Below are 21,346 nucleotides of genomic sequence, written 5' to 3' on the forward strand. Positions count from 1 at the left end.
AGCGAAGTATTCAGGTCTGATTGTTTGTAGCAACAAATCATGTCTGTAAAATATCCAATAATTATACACATACTGTATATACAAAACCCAGACAGAAATGTCCTGCGATTCCCTTGTTTTGTACCTGGGCTTAAACTGATTACCTCTGTAGGATGGCACCCTACAATGGACAAAATGGTGCCCCCGCTCGTCGGTGGCTGTCCCGAAATCTCCCTTTTATGCCCTGGTGTTATAATGAGCAAAGTATGAGAGTAGGTAAATATTATCATATAATTTCATTGGTAATCATAATAATATTCTGAATACTCAAGTGTAAAACACATAAAAATGATGAATAGTTTTAAGTCCTGTCTTGCATAGCAGGTTAGTTGTAAACAGCATTACGACAAGTCTTTATAGTAACATGATATTAGCCCTAATTATAAGTTCCTGTCCTATCTGCTTAATATCTTATCATTAATTGTGATTAAAGTCCTGTCATACACAGCAGACTAGTTGTGAGGCTAAAGTCCTGTCATGTACAGCAGACTAGTTGTGAGGCTAAAGTCCTGTCATGCACAGCAGACTAGTTGTGAGGCAGATAGAAACATTCACACTAGTCTGTCTAAAATCATAATAATAACCCTATCAGCTCGAAAGTAGATAAAACAGGAACTTCTCATTAGTTATAGAAGCTGCCTCAGTGCGTTTCCCCTTCCATTTGGCTCATCAGGAGGTTTGATGTGTGATGGATAGTTTGATGTGTGATGGGCAGTCAAAGGATCGAAGTTAGAGCTCTTAATCCATTTTTTTGGTTTATTGCCTTACTGCTGTTACGGTAATTTAGAAGGGAAATGTACTCAACACATCTGGCAAAGGATTGTTTCACTTGTAATGGGACATTTTTCCCACTTTTGGGGCAGAAGGTTGAGCCACCTATTTAGGCTAAACACTTTTAGATTCTTATAGAAAAAGACATTGGGATGATGAATGGAAAAACTGACTGACTGGATTAGACACTGCGGACCTGAGTGTAATGTAAAAATAAACGTAGTGCTTAATTGAAAGATAATGTACAGTTATTACAGTTACAGGTTTACTACATAATCCAAATCATAGGCGGACATTAAAACCTAAAGTAGGATAATTTACGTATTAACGGATGGAAGTAGTCATATTACTGATGTCATAAAATAACAGCTATAATCTTCAAAGTAATGATGCCTAAGTTGTCAGCTAATGTCATAATTATAGAGTGATTACCGGTATATCTGTGCCAGCAGCAAGTAGATGAGTTCTGTTATTGTACCGCAGCATGGCCTTTCCCTGGAGTTTGAGGCTTGTTGCCCCATGAACTTCCAAGAGAAAAAACATGTGTAGAAGGAAACAACGATAATTCCTTTACATCTGGAGGGTTTTTTGGGTTTTTTTTTTTTTTTTACATAAATGGGGGCATTGCTTACTTTGGAAATTGGTACCTTAATTTTTGTTTTTATCCTCACCTATAATATCATTAAAAGATGGACTTCTGATGTTGAGGTTATTTTAGGGGTACTTTGATTTTGCATTTTTTTATATATCGAGAGGCCAGACCTAATTGTGATGGCCTCCCTCAATTATACATTATGAAAAGAGGTTTGCAGTATCTTTGCTTCCTTGAAATGTTCTGGATTCCTCGTAATAGACATGACTGTACAAGTAATAATAAAATAATAATAATCTTTATTTTTATATAGCGCTAACATATTGCGCAGCGCTTTACAGTTTGCACATATTATCATCACTGTCCCCGATGGGGCTCACAATCTAAATTCCCTATCAGTAGAGCATGGTTCTTTATTTTAGATAAGTTAGTAAAGAACTGGACCCTTTCCCAAAATCTATTGGAATAAAGCAGACTTTGGTTATGTAATGTGATCTGCGGCAGCTCCCCTGTGAGTGGGTACAGCTGATAGAAAACTGCTATATGCGCATTCCTTTACTGTACTGTAACAGGAGTGTCAAGTTGATTTTTGGAACAGATGACACACAAAGGAAGTAACATGGGAAGGCAATGAATAACAGCACAGATCCATTTCATATTCTGACACTTCACCTCCAACATAATGCGGCTTGTGTAACGGTGAATTGAATCTCTGAAGTAGGATATTCCTTTTACTGTAAATCTGACCTGGAAGCACTGTATTAGTCTGTCAGTCTCCACAAGGCCAGACCCATTCATAAGCATCTGACGTAGGCACAATGAGTGCTGGTATCCGTCCCCTAACAAAATGCTTGCTGTGTCGCTGGTCATTGTATTTCTGATACTCTATGGCAGGGATCCCCAACCTGTAGCTCGGGAGCCACATGTGGCTCGCGTCCCCATGAATTGTGGCTCGCGACTGTCTGCCAGCTTGGTGCATTAGCTCCAGGTCTAAAGACATGTATGAAGAGCACATCTGAAAGTGGTGAATTTTGTGACTATCCCTGCACAGAAGATAAGATCTGGTTGCAAATATACTGGTTTTAGGGATTTAGAGATGTTTTAGGTATGGTATGCAGGAGGATGGTACTACCTGTTAGAGGAGGTGCTCAAAGCTGGATGTGACAGTGTGTTGGGAGTCCATGATGGGAGAATACTGAATGGGAGTAATGTGGGAACCCCTGCATCTCAGAGTACTGCTTTGGAGTGATTTCTGTGGAAAAGCTTTGGTTATCATTATACCTGTAATTGGGGCTTTGGTTGACGCGACTTTGAAGGGGGTGGGAGCTGGATGTGGCTCGCGACCCTCTGTCTAAGCTGAATGTGGCGCTTAAGGTCAGAATGCTCTATGGGATGACCTAATTCACAATACCTAATTTAGTATTTGGTCATTTTTTTAACTCGGTATTTGTGAGTCAAAACAAGGAGTGGAACAGTCAGAGGAAAAGTATCATAGAAACACGTCACCACTTCTGGATTTTTCACCCACTCCTGGTTTTGGTTTTAGCTTACAAATAAATACTGAGGTAAAAAACTCACCAAATACTGAATGTGTGCACATAGCCTTAAAGAGGTGACAAAATTCATAAAGGACTGACTGGTATAAAGTGACAAGCAATATGTAAAAGAAAGGAATATTTAATATCGAATTTGGAGGAGCTTGTGAAGGTTATGGTGATCCTCAGGTATCTTAATTTTTCATTTCACAGTAAAGTGTGCTATTGTCTTCATATTGGCATCGTTTTTCAATCTATAGCTAATAAAACATTATGGGTCAGGCCTGAAAAAACAAACAGAAAAACAGACAAAAAGTAAAATTCTGCTCTGATTGTGGTAGATCCAACAGGTTGGACTTTCCGTTTTTCCAAAATGCAAACATAACGGATGCAAGTTTGCTTCTCCCCGATTTCTGTTGGTTGGTACTGGATTAATTCGACAGCTTGATAGCAAAGAGATATTGGTCACAATATGGTAGTTTATCTGGGCTGGTATTTTGGTGTTTTATGCTGTTTTACTTTCTAAGAGATGCTTTTTTGTGCTTTTCTATTGCTCCATAGCTGGGCTATTTTAATACATTGGGACAATAAGTACTTTTATATTCATCAAAGCTGTAAAGACTGCTTTTCCAAAATGCAAATCTCGAGACATGCAGACATTGAGTAGGCTGGGAATGATAAGTTTCGGCTTAGAAGCCTGAATCATGCAGATGTGGATAAATGTCATAGTGCAACTTTGTTTTTCACAGAGCCATGATATAGTTGCATTATAGGTGTATATACAAGGTCACTACTGTACAACTGTATGTTTTGTTTTACGCCTATAAATCTGACATTAAAAAAGTGTGGCATTTTCAATTTGATTCCATTAATTCCATTGCAGCTAGGGGACATTATTGCCAGTTATTTGTCACCCCATGAAGCCTGCTTGCATGGCAGTTTTACTTTAAGGAGAGCTGCAAGCCTGTGCACTGCCACATAGTCTTCCTGCTTAGTGCTCGGATGTGTACATTAAATATTCTGTAACGTTATAGATTAAAACTAGATGAGTGAATAAAAATAGCCAAAAAGCTGCTCAACCTCATGGATAATGTTTGACAGTGACACTATGCAAAAAAGTCCCTTTTCGACGCTTGCAGCCAACATTTGCTGCCCCAAATTATCATGTAATTTGCTGCAATGGCAAACAGTGAAAGAAAGCTAGTTAAAGGGAATCAATCAGCAGTTGTTGTTTTTTTTGCTATGGAATCCGAGAGCTACATGATGTCTGGGAAGAGAGCCTGGTTCCAGCAATGGGGCACTTACTGGACTGCTTGATGTAGTTTTGTTAGAATGTTTTCCCTGCTGTAGATATTGCAGTGCTCCAATGCTGAGCTGTGTATAACCCTGCCCACACTCCTTATTGGCAGCTTCCTGTGTACACTGTACATTATTAGCAAGCTGCCAATCAGTGATGTGGGCAGGGTTATACAGATTAGTCTGACTAGCTTGCACGTGGCACCTAGTCCAGCAGTGATAATTTCCTGCTGATAAAATACTGATTATATTGAATCTACGGCAAGTTGCTGAGCAAGTGACACATCCCTGGAATGAGGCTCTCTGCCTATATGTTATGCAGCTCTCAGACTGAATGGCAAAAAGCTGCTGATAGATTATTCCCCTTGAAGAGTTACTGGATGGAATGAAAGGGTGAGGCCCTGAAGTGGAAACTGGCATGTCATAGAAAAATGGTGGCTTTCCTATCTGTAGGTTTATGTCACACGCAGCTGTGAAAATACAATTATTAGTAAAAGGAAAGTGATCAAAGTTATATAAGCATTGAAATATCCATGGTGTGTAAACTATGCATAAACATATCCAGCATTGTAGGGTGCTAAAACGCGCATCCATGGATTTTACCGTACATGCAACTGTGAAAACAAAGCCGCTCTTTACAGCCTTGCAGCAGAAATAGAATTGCAGGCAACTCCCATGATTATTACACATGGTGCTGTCATTGGTCTGCTGTCACTGTATATTATTCCGTTTATGGTGATTATATTTGCCTTTTTTTGCTTGACCAGAGGTTGGAGAAGATTAATTATGTCAGAAGACCAAGGTCAACTGCCTGTTATTAGCATCAAACTATACATCAGGGTTTTTTCCTCCCTAAAAGCCTGGATACATATCCCCAAGTCACAACCTCGGGGATCACCCACAGTTTCTTTCTACCATTAGTTCCTGCACATAACACGATCTACAATAACTTACACCATTCCCTTTTCAAGTCTTATTTTTTCTTACAGACGCTGGTGTCATCTTACATTGGTCTTCCAAGTGATCTTAGATGGTCATCATCATAAACCCGCCAAGTATGAGAGGGATTCCAGGGCAGATCTGAATGCTAGTGCTGATTAATTGGATATATTTTTTCCAAACACTAAAGACTTAAAATCTAAGACAGCAAATTTATTCCAGATGTTACGCATTATATAGGAAGCCTGGTATGATACAGCTACATTTCCCTCACAGAATACGTCGGAGGCCAGGAAACTTGTGATGAAATTCTCTTTTTCACTTTTGTTAAGAAATATTTTACTTCTTCTTTTGTTAATAACTGGGGTTTGGGCACAAATGCTAGGAAAATCAGCATGGTGACTATAGAGAGCATTTCTAGAAAGATATTATCAGCTTTTAACACAGACTGAAATTACTGAACATGCACAATTGTGACATTTACCATTTTGCTTGCACTCGTAAATATTAATGCTAAATCCCCATTTGCAGTATTTGGTACATTTTTGATGCTGTAATTGTTTTTGCAGAATTTCTGCACCAATCACTGTAATTTAGTGCATTTTTATTGTGTTTCTTTGTGAGTTTTTTTCAGCTGCTATTTTTGTCTCTTTTTGGTTCTATGTTTTTGAAACTTCCTGTTGGATGAGATAACGAGCTTTGATAAAAATTATTGATAAGGTCATGTGAGAATTACATGCATTTTTTCAAGTTTTCCGCTGTGGATTTTCTGTATCTCATTCAAATCTGTGAGAAAATCTACTGTACAAATAAAAAAAGAAATTGACATGCTGTAAAATTAAAAAAATGCACAGCAGGTCAACATCTGTAGCATTGAAAAACAGCACTGTGGACATGGGATTGCTATAAATCTTATCCATTTTGTTAGAACTGTTAAATGAGCCTTTTTTTTGCACACAAAAATACATAGCAGTAAAAAAGAAAAGAGACCTGAGTAGTCTCGAAAGCTTGCAATGTATTACCATCTTTTCAGTTAGCCATTAAAAGGTATCAACTACTGAGGACTCTCAATCCTGAATATTTTTCTAGCAGAAAAAAAAAAACGCAACAAATACTCATTGTGTGAACTTAGCCTAAAGGGTCCCCGGTATGTTCACTTCTGGCTTCAGTTTGAAACAAGAGAAAATTTCCTGTGTTGACCTGTGACCAATGTTGTGTAGGAGGATTAAGTGGCTAAGCCAACTACATTTTCAATTACACTGAAAAAGAAAGGGGATGGCTTTGCTGTGAAGTAGTGACACAAGCAGTGCTCTCCTATGTTGAGCACAAAACAGAAAAAGAGCTTCTGGGACCAATTGGGATCAAGTGTGACTTTGTTAATTGCTCTACACACATGTTCCATGCTTAAAACCACTTGTAGTCAAGGGATTCTCATCAAGTTTTTGCTACCTCATCTGAGAGCAGCATAATATAAGGAAAGTGACCCTGATTCCAGCGATGTATCACTTACTTTACTGGGTGAAGCAGTGTTGATAGAATCACAGTTTTCTTTACTGTAGATGTGGCGGAGCTCAGAAAGCTGACCCTGCCCACACCAATGATTATCATCTTTCTGTTTGCATTGTATATTGACAGAAAGCTGTTAATCAGTGGATGGAACAGGAGGCACCGAGCAACTAGTCCTGTAGTGATAATCTACTGCTGATAAAACACTGATAGTATTGAAACTAAAGCACAAAGCCCAGTAAATAATCCATCACTGAAAACAGTGTCTCAGCCCCTACATCATGGTGTTCTCTGGCTATTCCCTTTCATAACTAGAAAATCTATTTTTTGCAATGCCACATTCACCTGCCTAGAAAGGCTGAGAAGTTTCCAGTTTGTGACTTTATGCTATGTTATTGTAATATTCCATGTACCTGGCATCCAGGGTATATAGTAGTGTGGCGCCCCTGAGGCTCAGTCGCCACAGAGGTACTGCACCTCCTCCTGAGGTGTGGTGCCCCACCATCCAGGTAAGGTGGGAACTCCTGACCACGCTCCAACACTCGCATCCCACACAACACAGTAGTTCAGCAAAGCCACATTGCGACTCCCTGCTTGGAGTGTAGCAGAGCACCTTTGGTGGCTCTCTGCTTGGAACACTAAACGTGCTGGGAGGCGGGTGGAGTTAGAATACATAAAAGAGCGGGAAGGTATAGGATTTCAGGTCAGTCAGTCAGAGAGTCACTCAGAGAGGAGTGAGGAGAGAGGATCCCTGAGAGAGGGATGGAGAAAGGAGTGCTGCAGCTGCCTCAGTGATCTGAGCCAGCTGGCACAGGAAAGGAAAGAAGGAGAAAGACATTGAACAGAAACCTGATCTTCCATAAGAAGGAAAGACAAGTACGGAACGTAGGAGTAAAAGGGAACAGAGGACGTGGGTTAGAGGAAGAACCCTGCCTAGGAGTTCTAAGCGCAAGGCCGGGGCCCGGTCCCCGAGGTTGTATGGACACTAATGGTTCTGCAGCAGACACCGGTGGAGTAGTGGCCTGTAAATGCACTACTCCCATCTAAGACTTGGGGCACAACAGCAACATTGATGGAGAGCCGGGACTCAGGAGTAAGAAGTCCCCGAAGCAGGCTACAGCTGTCTGCCGTACAAGTAGAGTTCTTGGGAACATCTGTTAGGAGGCACTCCAGTGTAACTCAGTACTAGGAGTACTTCACACCTAAAGGCGCTATAAGAGGAGACGTTCAGAAAGGCACATGTTGGCGGAGTGTTGGAAGGGAGCATTCCATCTGGCCTGGAGGTTGATTGAGTCCCTGACCCGGAGGACACAGCATGGAGGCAGGCACCGGTGTGTACCACAGACTGTGAGTAAAGCTTTGGAACTACAAGCCCGGGTGTCCTCCATTCATTCCTGTGCCAACACCCCTGGTACCGCTACATCTGGGTAGCAGCTTCTACACTGTCTGCGCCTCTCTTCTACCCCTACATCTACACTGCCCTGGGGCCGCAGCTCCACCTGTGGGGAGCTTCACCATCTTGGCTACAACACACCACCAGGCCCAGAGGATCTGCATGCAGCGTCGGCTTAACATCTCACTTGCCGAACACCACAGGTGGCGTCACGAACTATTCATTTAACTACATTCCACTATTGCAATCCCCCTGTTGGCCATGGAGCCCCAGGGCCACGGGCCGGGTCACAGCTTCCGTGACAACTCCCAATGAGATCAACGGGCCCAGTACCGAGTACCCCGCTAGCCCTGGCGGGCGCTCCACTAGTAAATTCCTGAGCTCACATAAATATTCAAACTTATTGGAAATCTTCCTAAGAAAATTCTGCTCATTTTATGAAAGAAAATAATTCAGTTAGAAAATCCAGTGAGAAAAAGGTAAATGTTTGATTATAGGGATGTCTTCTGCTTAGCTACCTCTTGTTCAAATTATGGCCTGAGGGTATTTTAACTCCAGGAATGCATTAAAAAGACTTTTCTTATTGTGATCCACTTGTCCTCCTTCATTACCTAAACATACTGTAATGATCAGGGGTAATGCATGGAGGAGAGGTAGCCAACACCCAATTAGGTACTCAGGTAAATGTCACCTCACAGTAAAGTTTCACAATGCCTCTTTTGTCCGTCAGCCAACATAATATCAAAGGGTCTCTGATCAGTCTCTACATGTAATTTGTTTTGCCCTCACTTCAAACTTCAGTAATTCCTTAGATATTCTATACCTGTGCTGGTAGTAAACACAGATTTCCTCCCATTCCTTCCCAGTGTGTGTATCCTCATACCTTGAGTAGCTCAACATTTGATTTTGGATTTCCTATTCTAAAAGATTTAGGCAAGCGTTGTAGACAATCAAAACTTTTACAGTCAATTGAAAAACATTAGTATTAAATAGAATCAAGTCACCAATATATCTATTTTTTTAATACAAACACTTGTGGTAAAAAAAAAATAATAATTTTGCTATTGTTACTGACAGTTAAGATCCTTACCATTATGTATTTGTCTATTTTATGTGGTAGTTCTTTAAGGCATATCACATTTGTCATTAAAAGTCAAATATATCAATCTTTTGAATAATGAGGTTACTTATTTTTGAACACTCCTAAACTTTTCCCCTGCTTTGGGATATAGGCCTATATTTACCATATGCTTTCCTATCTTTCCTTACTTAAAAGAAGTTATTCACTACTTGGACAACTTCTTCTCATACTCCAGGCTTGGCTCTGATAAAATAAAAAAAGCTTATACTCCCCTCCCATGCTGGTGCCGTTCCCATGGTGTTGACACTCTCTCTCCCTGGGGCGCCTGTGCTGTTGTGACACGTGACCCTGGCACCCAATCAGTGTTGGCCGTCACTGTCCCCGCATTCATAGAGATCGAAAATGAAGGGGAAGTTGAGGCTGCAGCTGCTTTGTAGCAACCCTGCTGGCATCACTGCATGGCCTCCCATCCCCCGCACACCAACTTACTTTCTGCTTCAAGCCATACTGTGAATTCTGTCTGTTGCCAGTCCTGTGCTCTGTGCCTCTGCTCTCCTGTATGTTTCCTGGCTATGTGTGTATAGGGGGGCGGCGCCAGAACTCTCTGGTTCTTTTGCAGTCAGGGTGCACCTGTCTAATCTGTCCCTGACCAATCACCTAGAGCCCTTGACTATTTAGTTCCACCACACCCACTGAAACATTGCCTGTACAATGTCTAATCTCAGTATCTTGCTGCTGACGAAGCCAGGCCCTGTCCTGTGTATTTCCTCCTTCTCCGGAGGAATACTTCTTGTCTTGCTTTGTACCTTGTCTGCCTACCAGGAGGCTGAATATCCTGGCCCTTGAGTCTTGGTCCCAGTACCTTTTCTGTACTCTGTCCTACCTTAGTCTCCCTTTCTCCTTGTCTGTGGCTTCTTTCCCTGCTGTGTCTTTCCTTGTGTCCTCCCTATCTGTGCATCTGCACCTTTGCAGCTCCGTCTGTGCATCTGCACCTTTGCAGCTCCGTCTGTGCATCTGCACCTTTGCAGCTCCGTCTGTGCATCTGCACCCTTGCAGCTCCGTCTGTGCATCTGCACCCTTGCAGCTCCGTCTGTGCATCTGCACCCTTGCCGCTCCGTCTGTGCATCTGCACCCTTGCCGCTCCGTCTGTGCATCTGCACCCTTGCCGCTCCGTCTGTGCATCTGCACCCTTGCCGCTCCGTCTGTGCATCTGCACCCTTGCCGCTCCGTCTGTGCATCTGCACCCTTGCCGCTCCGTCTACTCCGCACTCCTGCGGCTCAGTTCCTAACCTGTTCCAACATACTCCACTTCTTCCTGCCTAAACCTATACCTGCCCCTGCTGTGTGAACAGGCCCCTACCTGTTCCTTTCCGAGCCGTGCCCGCCTGTCCTGTGTCTCAGCCGTGCCTGCTTGCCCAGTGACTCAGCCTGCCTGTTAGCCACACCTGTCCAAGTGACTTGTCCCTGAGTGGGATCAGCAGCCACAGCCAGACACCACCCTGGAGTGGCACCCGACAGCTACCTGCCGCACAAGCCTGACCTCACCATCAGAGGCTCCAGTGAAGACCGAGGTAGCTGTCATAGTCACGCCCCTTCCAGGGTAGTCTGATTTGTGGCACAGTGGGGCCACAACCCCCCGGCTCGTGCCATTCAGCCAAGGTGCGAGCGTGACATGCTTTATAATTTTCTATATATATAGACGACTTAGGAGGATTTTTCCTTCTGACAGATTCTCTTTAAGCACATCTTGCTACAGTACACATTACATTAACCCCTTCCTGAAATTTGACATAAGTTTATGTCATGGTAGGGCAGGGATTCCCACAAAATGACTTAAAGGAGTTAAAATATAGTGGGGTTACTGGTTAAACAGTGTGGCTCCTCACCCCCCCAAAAGAAACTCAGCAAATTTTGCGCCACCAAATCCAAATGCCCCCTCCCTTCTGAGCTCAGTATGTCTCTACCTCATTTAGCATCCACATGTTGGGCATTTCTGTAACGATGAGAGTTTGCCTAATTTACGGGTACATATCTCCAGAAGTATGAGCTGGGCATAATGTACTGAGGATTACAATTAACTGGGCACTACGTGGACAGATTTACAATTTTCACTCGGCAACATCCACTACTGCTTGTTTTTAGAAAACACCTATGGAGTCAAAATCATCACTACACCTGTCAATAAATTCCTAAAGAGGTGTAATTTGCCAATATGGGGTCACTTGAGGGGGGTATTATGTTCTTCTGGCACTTGGAGGCTATGCATATGGAGTCTGCAAACTGTTCTACCATAATTTGTTCTCCAAGAGTCAAATTCAAATTGCTGTCCGTCCCTCCCGAGTTTCTCCATATGGCTAAGCAGTGGTGTCAGTGTGGGGAGGAGGACTCCCATAGTGTGGAGGACCCCATAGAGTGACTGGGTCGGAACCAAGTTGAACGCCATCAGGGTTCCCGAAGGAACGACACCGGGAGGGCAACAAAGGGAAACAGACGACTCAGGGTGACAGGGCAGCAGGGGGCGGGGCGAGGATAAAAGGAGCAAGGAGCGCGCTGAGAAGTCAGTTGGCAGAGAGGCTGACAGGAGACAAGACACCGTGTGGTATAGAGAGAGACGGTGTAACGGGCGTTATGGTGTTGAGAGACCGTCAGGGTCCTGTGAGGGGTAAGCGACTTATTCACCGAGAAGTGACGCGTGCTATACCCCTACCGGAGGCCGTTCTCCGCCCATGGTTGGCCACAACCGTGCCTGCTGTTCCTCGCTCTGTTGCGGCTAGTCCGCTACCCCTAGCTGCCACTGGCACCTCACACCAACCCGTTGCAGCGGCCTGGATGCTTCCTCCCTGCCTTAGCCCCTGGATGCGGCCCTGCCATCACCGGCCTCAGTGGACGTCATCTCGCCATAGGCGGCAGTAGAGACCTACGTCCGGTCTCCAGGGGGACCCTGCGCAGAGGTCAGTCAACCATCATTTTACAAACTGCAACTTAACTGCGCTTTGAGATGGGAGCCGGCTAAGACGTACTGAGAGGCCTACCCCGCTTTGTTTTCAGGGGGTCACCCACAACAAGGATTACTTCAGGGCCTGTTGCGCCCCATCGGCACAGATCCTCCCGGGCCTGCTGTGCCACCAGCTTCAGGATTACTCCAGGGCTTGTTGCGCCTCAACGGCACAGATTCTTTAGGGCCTGTTGCGCCCCAACGGCACAGATCCTTCAGGGCCTGTTGCACCACAACAGCACAGATCTTTCAGGGCCTGTTGCACCCCAATGGCACAGATCCTTCTGGGCCTATTGTGCACTAGCTTCAGGGCTACTTCAGGGCCTGTTGTGCCCCAATGGCCAAGATCCTTCAGGGCCTGTCGAGCCCCAGCTACCCCTGGATATCGGGGCGCCAGAACAGCCGCATCAGCGACCTTGTAGCAGCCACGCCTGTGACCCTGAAGGACGCCCGGAAGGATAAGTTGACTGTAGGAAATAAGGACCCATAGTTGGCCATACGTGGCCCATAACACCCGGTCTAGCCGGATTAGTCTCGTTCTCAATAAGAAAAGTGTTGTTATTGTTGTTGAGTCCCTGCGTGGACAGATTGGTGTTATCCCTTTTGTTTGTTCAGCATAGCCCAGCGGCTCCAATTCATAAACGTTGATTTCAAAAACCACACTCTGTCTCGTGTCTCATCACTGCATCCTGAGAACCTGCTGTACTCTACATCACTATGTTCACTTCATATTCAAAGTAAAGTAATATATATTAATTTGTAAAATTTAGCCTGGTCAGGAAGGTGAAAACCGGCTCAAGGGTTTAGGCTGACTTCTGAATCGTCAGTCTTAATAGATTTCAGTTTCCAGTTGAAACTGTGTGGATACTCAATATTATCATCTCTGGCATCCTGATCCTTATATCTTATTATCTTGACAAAAAAAATGATGGATGTACTCATTATATAACAATATGGTCCTATGATTTTATATTTCATATAAATTGCCAAATTCAATAAGATTGGGCAGCTTAAACCTTAAACTTCCCCCACACACAATAGATAGTGATCGGTTGAATGATGGTTCAGACTACCATTCTGCCGACAGCTGTCTCCCGACTTTTCCATACACATGAGCGCTAAGCTCTGGTCCTGTGTTCTCTATGACAGAGCTGCTGCCGGTTTCCTCTGTTAACAGCTTATCTCAATGAGCATAAAAGGATTGGCAGTCCAAGTTGGACATACCAGATCCTTATCTTCCCTAACACCATCTCCCTGGTGAGAGTTGGGAGGCCATCATGTACATTAAACTGTCGGACAAGCCAACCGATAACCGACGTCAGTCTAATATGTGTGGGGCCTTTATGGCTGATGGGTCAGATTTCTGCACATAATGGTTGCATGCACAATTGGACGTGTATTTAAAGATGTCTCGGTAAAAAATAATCTTCCTGATTTCTCAGAGAGCCTAGGTTAACACTTTTGAGTGTATTAACTTTCGTATTAGATATATTTGCTGATTTTTACTTCTTGGAGCAGAGTTTTACTGTGGCCAGGGCAATCCAGTATGGCCATATTATATGGGGTAATTCATAGAAGTTAATATTATAGTATGCAGTACAAGCAGAAAAAAAACTGCTTACGGACAGTATATATCCCCAGATGTGATACAGATATTTCCTGTTGGTTGTTATAATGATGTACAAAACAGTACTGACATGAGTAAGTGAAAGTTTTTTAGAAGAGGATGTGAGAAGAAGTTATAACAGACAGATGACGTGTCGGGAAGTGGTTTTTCTCTGTTTTATTGGTAGCGTAATAGAGAAAGACATGAAACCTCTGCTCTGCACTGACACTCTGTAGAGATGGCGGTGTCACTGTGCTAGGGCATGCTTACAGCCGCCACTCTCTATATACTGAGCAGTGATTGTAGCTGTGCCGGTCACACCTCCGTGACTGAAAGCCGGAGGCTACCGGAAAGAATAAAGTTAATTTCTTCCTGGTAGCTGTGCTTTCAGTGTGGCAGCCAGGCAGTTTTAGAATGCTTTTAAGCTCCAGATTAACCCCATATCTGCAGGTTCATAGCGATTGGGGACATGATCGGTTCCCTTTTAATGTTCATTTATTATATGGGTATTACCAGTATATTGTGCTTCATATCCAACTGCTTCACATTACACAGTTGTCACTTGCGTATAATCGTGCTAATCACAAATATAGGATTTATACGTAATGATTGGAAATTTGGCCTATCAAGGGGAAGATTATTAAAATTATTATCCATTAAGGTTTATTGATTCTGTTGCGAAGTTTTTCTTTGCATTCATAGCCATAAAAACATCAATATTGCATTGTCTTGTATGTACAAATAAGAATATTATACATTATATCCTGTGACAGCTGCACTTTTTCCTTAGTTTATAACTGTGCTTGGTTATGAAATCGTAGAATACTGTGTGCCATTTGTTTCCACTGCTTTGAAGACTGCTGTTTATAATGGGTGGGAGGCATAAATATTTTTAATAGATTTGGGAGGTACACAATCCCAAAGTTGTGAATCGGTAATCCCACATTTGGACCTGTTGAGGCATGCTATTTTCAAGGTTCATTTTAGTATCTTTTTACCAATGGATAACTCAGAGCAGTGGCAAAGCTTCCTTATTTTTTTTTTATTAGACTAATACCATCTATTACTGTTATGATGGAAAAAACTAGGCTGTGCTTAGAACCACACACACAGAAAGTCTGCACTAATATCAAGCACGTGCCAGGAAAAGCAAAGTATATCACTATACAATAATGGATCACAATTGTATTACCACAATTAATTTATGTAAAAATTCATTGATATACAACATGACATAAAGACGGGGTTAAAAACTAAAATAGATTTACTCCATATATTAACAAGACTGTGGAGTCGGTGCCCATTTTGGTGTAGTTAGTATAAAATGAAATGACTCCGACTCCTAAAATATATAATAAATTGGGTAGTAGTTCAATGTGCTTTAATTTTTTCATAAGAATTTGGGAAAGTTATGAAATGTCCTATAAATGTCTGTTGTATTTCTAAACTAAGGGCAGATCTGGGCTTTTAGTTGAGATTAATCTTTGTTGCACTTTATGTACATGCTCAGTAGTGAGGCAGTGCTATGGAGTCAGAGTCGGGAGCCTGGTGTATTAAATTGACCAAGTATTGTATCTTCTTTTGTTTTGCAGATATAAGGTTGGCTTTAGACCTAGGTACGTGACATCCTTCAAAGTTGTTACAGAGATGGAATGGAGATGCTGCCCAGGTTTTAAGGGTGAAGATTGCAAGGAGGGCCCAGCTGACAAGGCCAAACAGATCCCAATAAATACACCTCGTCCAAGTGGTGGGAAGAAGGACACAGGTAAGTAATATTTTAGAATGTTCAACTTTGAAAAGTAGTTACTTCCAGGGAATTTGATTTTCCAGTAATTCCAAAGTTGCCACCAAGTTAAAATGGTTTGGTGGACTACAGTAGAACTTTACTTAAGGTATTGAAGGGTGGCCCTATAAATGAATATGAATCAATATATATTTTCACAAGTCATGCATTGCTTAATTGAAACTTGTCATGATGCTTTGATAAGTTAATATATCACTGTTTATTATTTTACCCTAGAATTAAATGGGCAACAGTACAAACCATTGGACTCTAAAAAAGATTTTCAAGAATTAAATGCAGCGCAAGAGAAAAAGATTCAGACTCTGGAGGAAGAAATGCTCCGACTTACACAAACTGTTATTGACTTGCAAACCTCATTGACGGGTGTAAATGAAAACTTAAAGATCACTGTTCAAGAAGACACCAGTAAATTTTTAAATACTTGGCTCAACAACCTGACACCCACGGCCAGTGCAACTGGTGGTAAGACAGAATACTATTTACCAGGGTTTACTGGAAGTGCTGAGAAAGAAGATGGACTAAAAGATCTAGTGTCTGAATTAACAAGTGCCCGAGAAGAACTTGAAAAGAAAACTGATCAAATTGAAGAACTAACTAGAAAAATAAATTTGTATGAAGAACGCTTAATTGATATTGAAGAGATGTCTCGTCAACCAACAGCAACAGTAGCAGCACCTGTATCTAATGTCGATGATAAGTTGGAAGCGCTAAGAAATGAGATGCTTGAGGGAATGGACAGAAAAATGGCTGATCTAAAAAACTCTTGTGAGTATAAACTGACTAATGTTCAGCAACAATGTGAAGAGAATGAAGGTAGCTGCTCTGAGGTCAAGGATTTTGTTCTTGAAAAAGAGGCTGAACTCCGTAATGAAATAGACAAGCTGAGATCTCAAGTCCTAACTGCGCCAAAAGGTGGTTCTAATTGTTGCAAAAATGATATTGACACCATCCTGAAAAATTTGGGTCAAAAAGTCGACAGAATTTCTGAAGCCAACCTGGTTCTTAATGCCCGACTAGACAGTGAGGTACAGCGTTTGAACACCTTAACACCAGACCACTCATGGAATGAGAAACTGATTGATTTAGAGTTCAAGGTTAATGTCACAGAAAGAAATGTAGAGGAGCATTGCTTCTATATTGAAGACACCTTGAGAGGTTTAATTAACAGTAGTGTTGACAATATGAGCGATCTAATTGACTGGAAGTTCCAATTACTGGAGAATAGGTTGGGTGATGTTACCAGTAATCGTGATCCTGCTGATTCCAGTAGCACTGGTGCTAGTTCCATTTTTAATGATGTCAATGAATTGAAAGACGTGGTGCAGAAACTGGATAATGAACTGAAAGCTGTTTTACATGGCAAGGAAGGATCTTTGGGCAACACTGATGGCTACAACAATAACTATGAAGTTTTGGTTCAGACACAGCTAGATAATGCTCTTCTTTTGAAGTCACTTACTGATACAATGAATGAAAAATTTGAGTTACTGCAAAACAAGACATCAGATTTAGAAGGATTGAAAACTGAGCTGGGAATGGTTAAAGTTGATCTTTACCAGATTGAAGATAGTGTTGATTTATTGAATGATAAGTTTGGTTCCTTAAAAGACCAAGTTCAAGGTATTAACTCTACTGTCATGGATAATCAGCTTGGCCTATTAGCTAAAGTTGAAGTTGTCCAAAAACTTTTCGATGGTGCCTCAGATGTTTCTATAAATGGTAACTGCTGTAACAATCTCCAAGACAATTTTGAAGTTCTAAAGCGTGAACTAACTGCTGATAAAGGGAAGTGCCCTGAAAATTCTCAGGGAGTTAGAAATGAGCTTTCAAATGTCAATGCCAGAGTTTCTAAATTGGAAAATGTCTGTGGAAAGCTGGACACCATCTCTGGAAGCCTTCAAAGGATTAAAGATGGACTTAACAAACATGTGACCAGTTTATGGAATTGTATAAACAGGATCAATGGGACAATAAAATCGCATTCAAATGACATTTATGGCCTGAATAATTCTGTCCAGGTGTTCCAAACACAGATCATCAAAATCACTACTGATTTACAAGATCTTACCAAGAGCAAGCCTGGAGAAGGTAGGAAATGCAATGATTTACAAAATAATCAGCCCATTGTTAGAATTCTAGAATGAAAATTAAATTGTGAAGCTTAGTTTAGTAAATACAGAATTTATATCAGGTGAAAAAAAACCTTGGATATTTATTAATGTTGTGCTTTGAATTAGTCTAAAATGACTCTTTTCAGGTGACTGGATATTTTATTATTTTTGCTAAATTAGATTGTACATTTTTAATTTCTACTTTATTTTTTTCAGTGAAAGCAGCTGCTGTTGGTAAAAGCCAGTTTTACTCAGCTAGAAATTATATGCATCTAATGAACAAGTATTAAAATTTTACCCAATTAAGAAGGTTATTTTTCACACTTAGAACCTTCTTGCCAAAGGTTAGAGAAAATATATTTAAAATAAAATGTAAAAGCTTATAAATATATTTAAAATAAAATGTAAAAGCCTATAGTATTAGGAACGGTGGAAAGCACTAAATAAAAATAATAATAAAGTGCGTTCGCCACTCGGGGTCCACCGTGCAGTAGGTGATATAACCGCTGTTAAGTCGTGGCAGGAGCAATATGGCGGAAATGCGCACAGGGTTGAACTTCACCCAGGTGCCCAGAGCAATCTCAGTTAAGTCACAGAGATGCCAAATAAGTACAAACACAAAAGACTGAGCCTGTTGAGGTCACAGTACTCAGTAAAAACGCACACACGGTATCAGGTCACAGGAGTAGCCCAAGACGGCGGCACTACGTCCGTCTAGACCTGTGTGAGGAGCGTCGCAACTGCGGACGCAAAGGGGCTGCTACTGCAGCACGGCATGGACACTGCTGCTAAACGACAAGGCTAAGGCGCAAGAGCAATGTCGGATGCTAGCAGCTGTGGATGTTGCAGCAGAGGAGCGCTGGCGCTGATTCTAACTCAGTCCCTAACCACATACGTAATATCAGAGGGAAGGGATTTTATAATGAGTCATTCACCAGAATCATACATCCGTCCTCATACACACAGCAGCAAGTAAGTCTATACTAGCGCATGGCGGAACAGCCATGCGCGCCTTTTATAGCAGCCGGGACCTTCCGCAAGCTTCCAGATCTCTGAGATGGACCAATGAGATCTGGAGCGTGACCTGAGCACATGACTCCCGATCTCCAATGGGAGATCGTCCCATGAGCATGCTCAGTAGGAGGACAGAAGGACTTAGCCTCAGGAGAGATTTGCTGCAAGGCAATCTCCTCTGCAGTAGATAAACAGCAGGAGACTGCAGAATGTGAGGGTCTGGATCCCTGCGGAGTAAACGCAGAAATCCGACGCCTTACATATAGTAATGAGTTAGTTTTATAGCACCTCAGAGGTGCAATAAATAATGCCTTTTAAATAAAAAATATATACTTTTCATCTAACATTATATTGCATGCTTTTAAAATATTAATTTAAATATCTTTAGATGAATAGCAGTCAAGCAAAACACTAGTATTTCTTTTTACTTTTTAAATAATTTTAGTTTTAAAGGGGTTGTATGACATCAGAAAATATGGCTGTTGTTTTCCAGTTCTAGTCTTTTTCATGGTTTTTAATTAGCATTGCAACTTGGCCCTATATGCTTAAGGCCTCTTTCACATGTCAGTGTATCCGGTACATGTGGTGACAGTTTGCACATTTACCAGAGACACTTGGACACGTAGACCCATTCAAATCTATGGGTCTTCGCACATGTCAGTGTGTTTCCACGGATCGTGTGTCCGAGTTCAAAACACGTTGACATATCCTTTTTATTTCCACCAGCACTGTCTGCAATACTTCCTGTGCACATGCACACTGGTGACACACGGAGGACATCAGTGTGTCATCGGTGTGACACGCAGCGGCGCCTGGCAAAAGGCAGTACATGTGCTAGCATTGTTCCCAGGAGCTGGGTGCTGAATATAACTCTGGTCATTGTTACCTGACTGTCTGCAATCAGCAAGATCAAGCGACACTGATGACACTTGTATTCAGCACCGACTATCTGTGTATTACACGTATTAAATAATTTAATAAAAAAACAGTGTGGGAGTCCCCTGTAGTTTGCCTAACCAGCTGAGGCAAAGCCAACAGCTGTGGGCTGTTGTTAATATTCTGGGAAGTAGCCAATAGCCATAAAGGTTCCCAGCATATTAATAACAGCTCACAGCGTCTTGCTTAGCATTTACTGGTTATTATTGGGGAACCTCCCAAAAAATGATGTGGGGGTCACCCCTATATTTATTATTCAGCAAAGGCTAAACACACAGCTGTGGGATGATATTAATAGGGTGGGAAGTGGCCATGGATATTGGCCCCCTCCTAGACTGAGAACATCAGCCCTCGGCCTCCCCAGAAATGGTGCATCCTTTAGATATGCCAATTCTGGTGCTTAGGCTCTGCTCTTCCCACTTGGCCTGGTGCGGTGGCAAGTGGTGTAATAGTTATGGGGTTGATGCCAGCTGCTTTATGTCCGCTGATATCAAGCCCAGGTGTTAGTAATGGAGAGGTGTCTGACACCTCTCCATTACTAACTCCATAGTCAAATTTAATAAAGACACAAACAGAGTGAAGTCCTTTAATTGAAATAAACTCTCCCCGACCCTCTTTTACCCATTTATTAAGCAAAAAATAAAAATAAAAAATCAAAGTAATTCTCACCTTTCTCAATACTCAAAATATAGAAGGGAAAAAAATGCAAAGTCAATTAGTTTGCTGAAATATTGTTGATCTGTAACTTTTCACTTTTTCAGTCATCTTCTTTTTCAAGCTGTTTAATGATTCAATTCTATCGGAATTTTTGTTTGTTCCAAAATCACAGATGACATAGAACAGAAGACATGGCTAATAAAATATTTGTTATTTTCAATTCACACCCTTTTTCTTTTTGTGTAAATGTACTGTACAAGAGAGATTATTTTAGTTTTTATACTGAAGTCTTAATAATGTTGAATATTGTAAAAGTAAAATATGTGAAGCAATATTAGAATTGCATCGCCTGACTGAAAGTTTTGTATTTACACATAATACACCTGAAGAATCTATAATAAGAAAAATTATTATTAACAATTATATAATATTATTTCTTCTCATTTAGGTTCCAAGCCAAAACATACAATAAAAGTTGAGTTTGGGCCTCAACAGCCACCAAGAGAAACTGAAATACCAAAACATCCACAAGTCCCACAACAACCAATATACCCCCAGGTACCTATAGACCAGCCTGGACAACCTCAAGAACCTCCGTATCCAACCAAGCCACAATCCCCATCCCAGCCAGGAAAACCTCAACTACCTCTAGATCCTACCAATACAAAGCCAAAGAAACCACCAATGAAACCAGAGTCACCTACCTCTTCAGGGTCTATCGTTATACCATTGGTTCCTCCCCGCAATGGAGTCATTTTAGAGCATGGTCAAGCTGGCCCTCCTGGGAGATTGGTACAGACTGGATCAGTAAGACCACAAGGTGCTGATGGAGAGCAAGATATGCAGATGTCTAAAGGTTTTGCTGGAGCACCAGGCAAGTTACCAGTAGATATTTTTTAGGGGTTTTCCCTTTTCAGGAAAGTTCTGTCTCCAGGCGCTTTTTCTTATAACAAAAACAAATTTTTATTTACTCACTCTCCCCAGGTCTAGCACTGAGTTTCCGCCGCTGCCCCAGTGTTTGTTTTTGTCTGTAGTGCTATCACGTCAACAGCACTGTAGCCAATCACTGAA

General features: G+C 41.9%; 1 protein-coding gene across 1 annotated transcript in view; it reads left to right on the forward strand.

Moving 5' to 3' along the window:
* EMILIN2 (elastin microfibril interfacer 2) overlaps positions 1 to 21,346 on the forward strand; it is a 91,773-nt gene that overhangs the window by 49,095 nt on the left and 21,332 nt on the right. Inside the window, exons 3-5 of the mRNA XM_073550887.1 lie at positions 15,346 to 15,518; positions 15,774 to 17,645; positions 20,724 to 21,149. Of these exons, the coding sequence (XP_073406988.1) occupies positions 15,346 to 15,518; positions 15,774 to 17,645; positions 20,724 to 21,149 (2,471 nt within the window). The remainder of the gene's footprint in view (positions 1 to 15,345; positions 15,519 to 15,773; positions 17,646 to 20,723; positions 21,150 to 21,346) is intronic.

The sequence above is a fragment of the Dendrobates tinctorius genome, unplaced genomic scaffold (genome assembly GCF_039654945.1).
Source record: "Dendrobates tinctorius isolate UK_male_01 unplaced genomic scaffold, ASM3965494v1 ptg000171l, whole genome shotgun sequence".
Taxonomy (NCBI): Eukaryota; Metazoa; Chordata; class Amphibia; order Anura; family Dendrobatidae; genus Dendrobates; species Dendrobates tinctorius.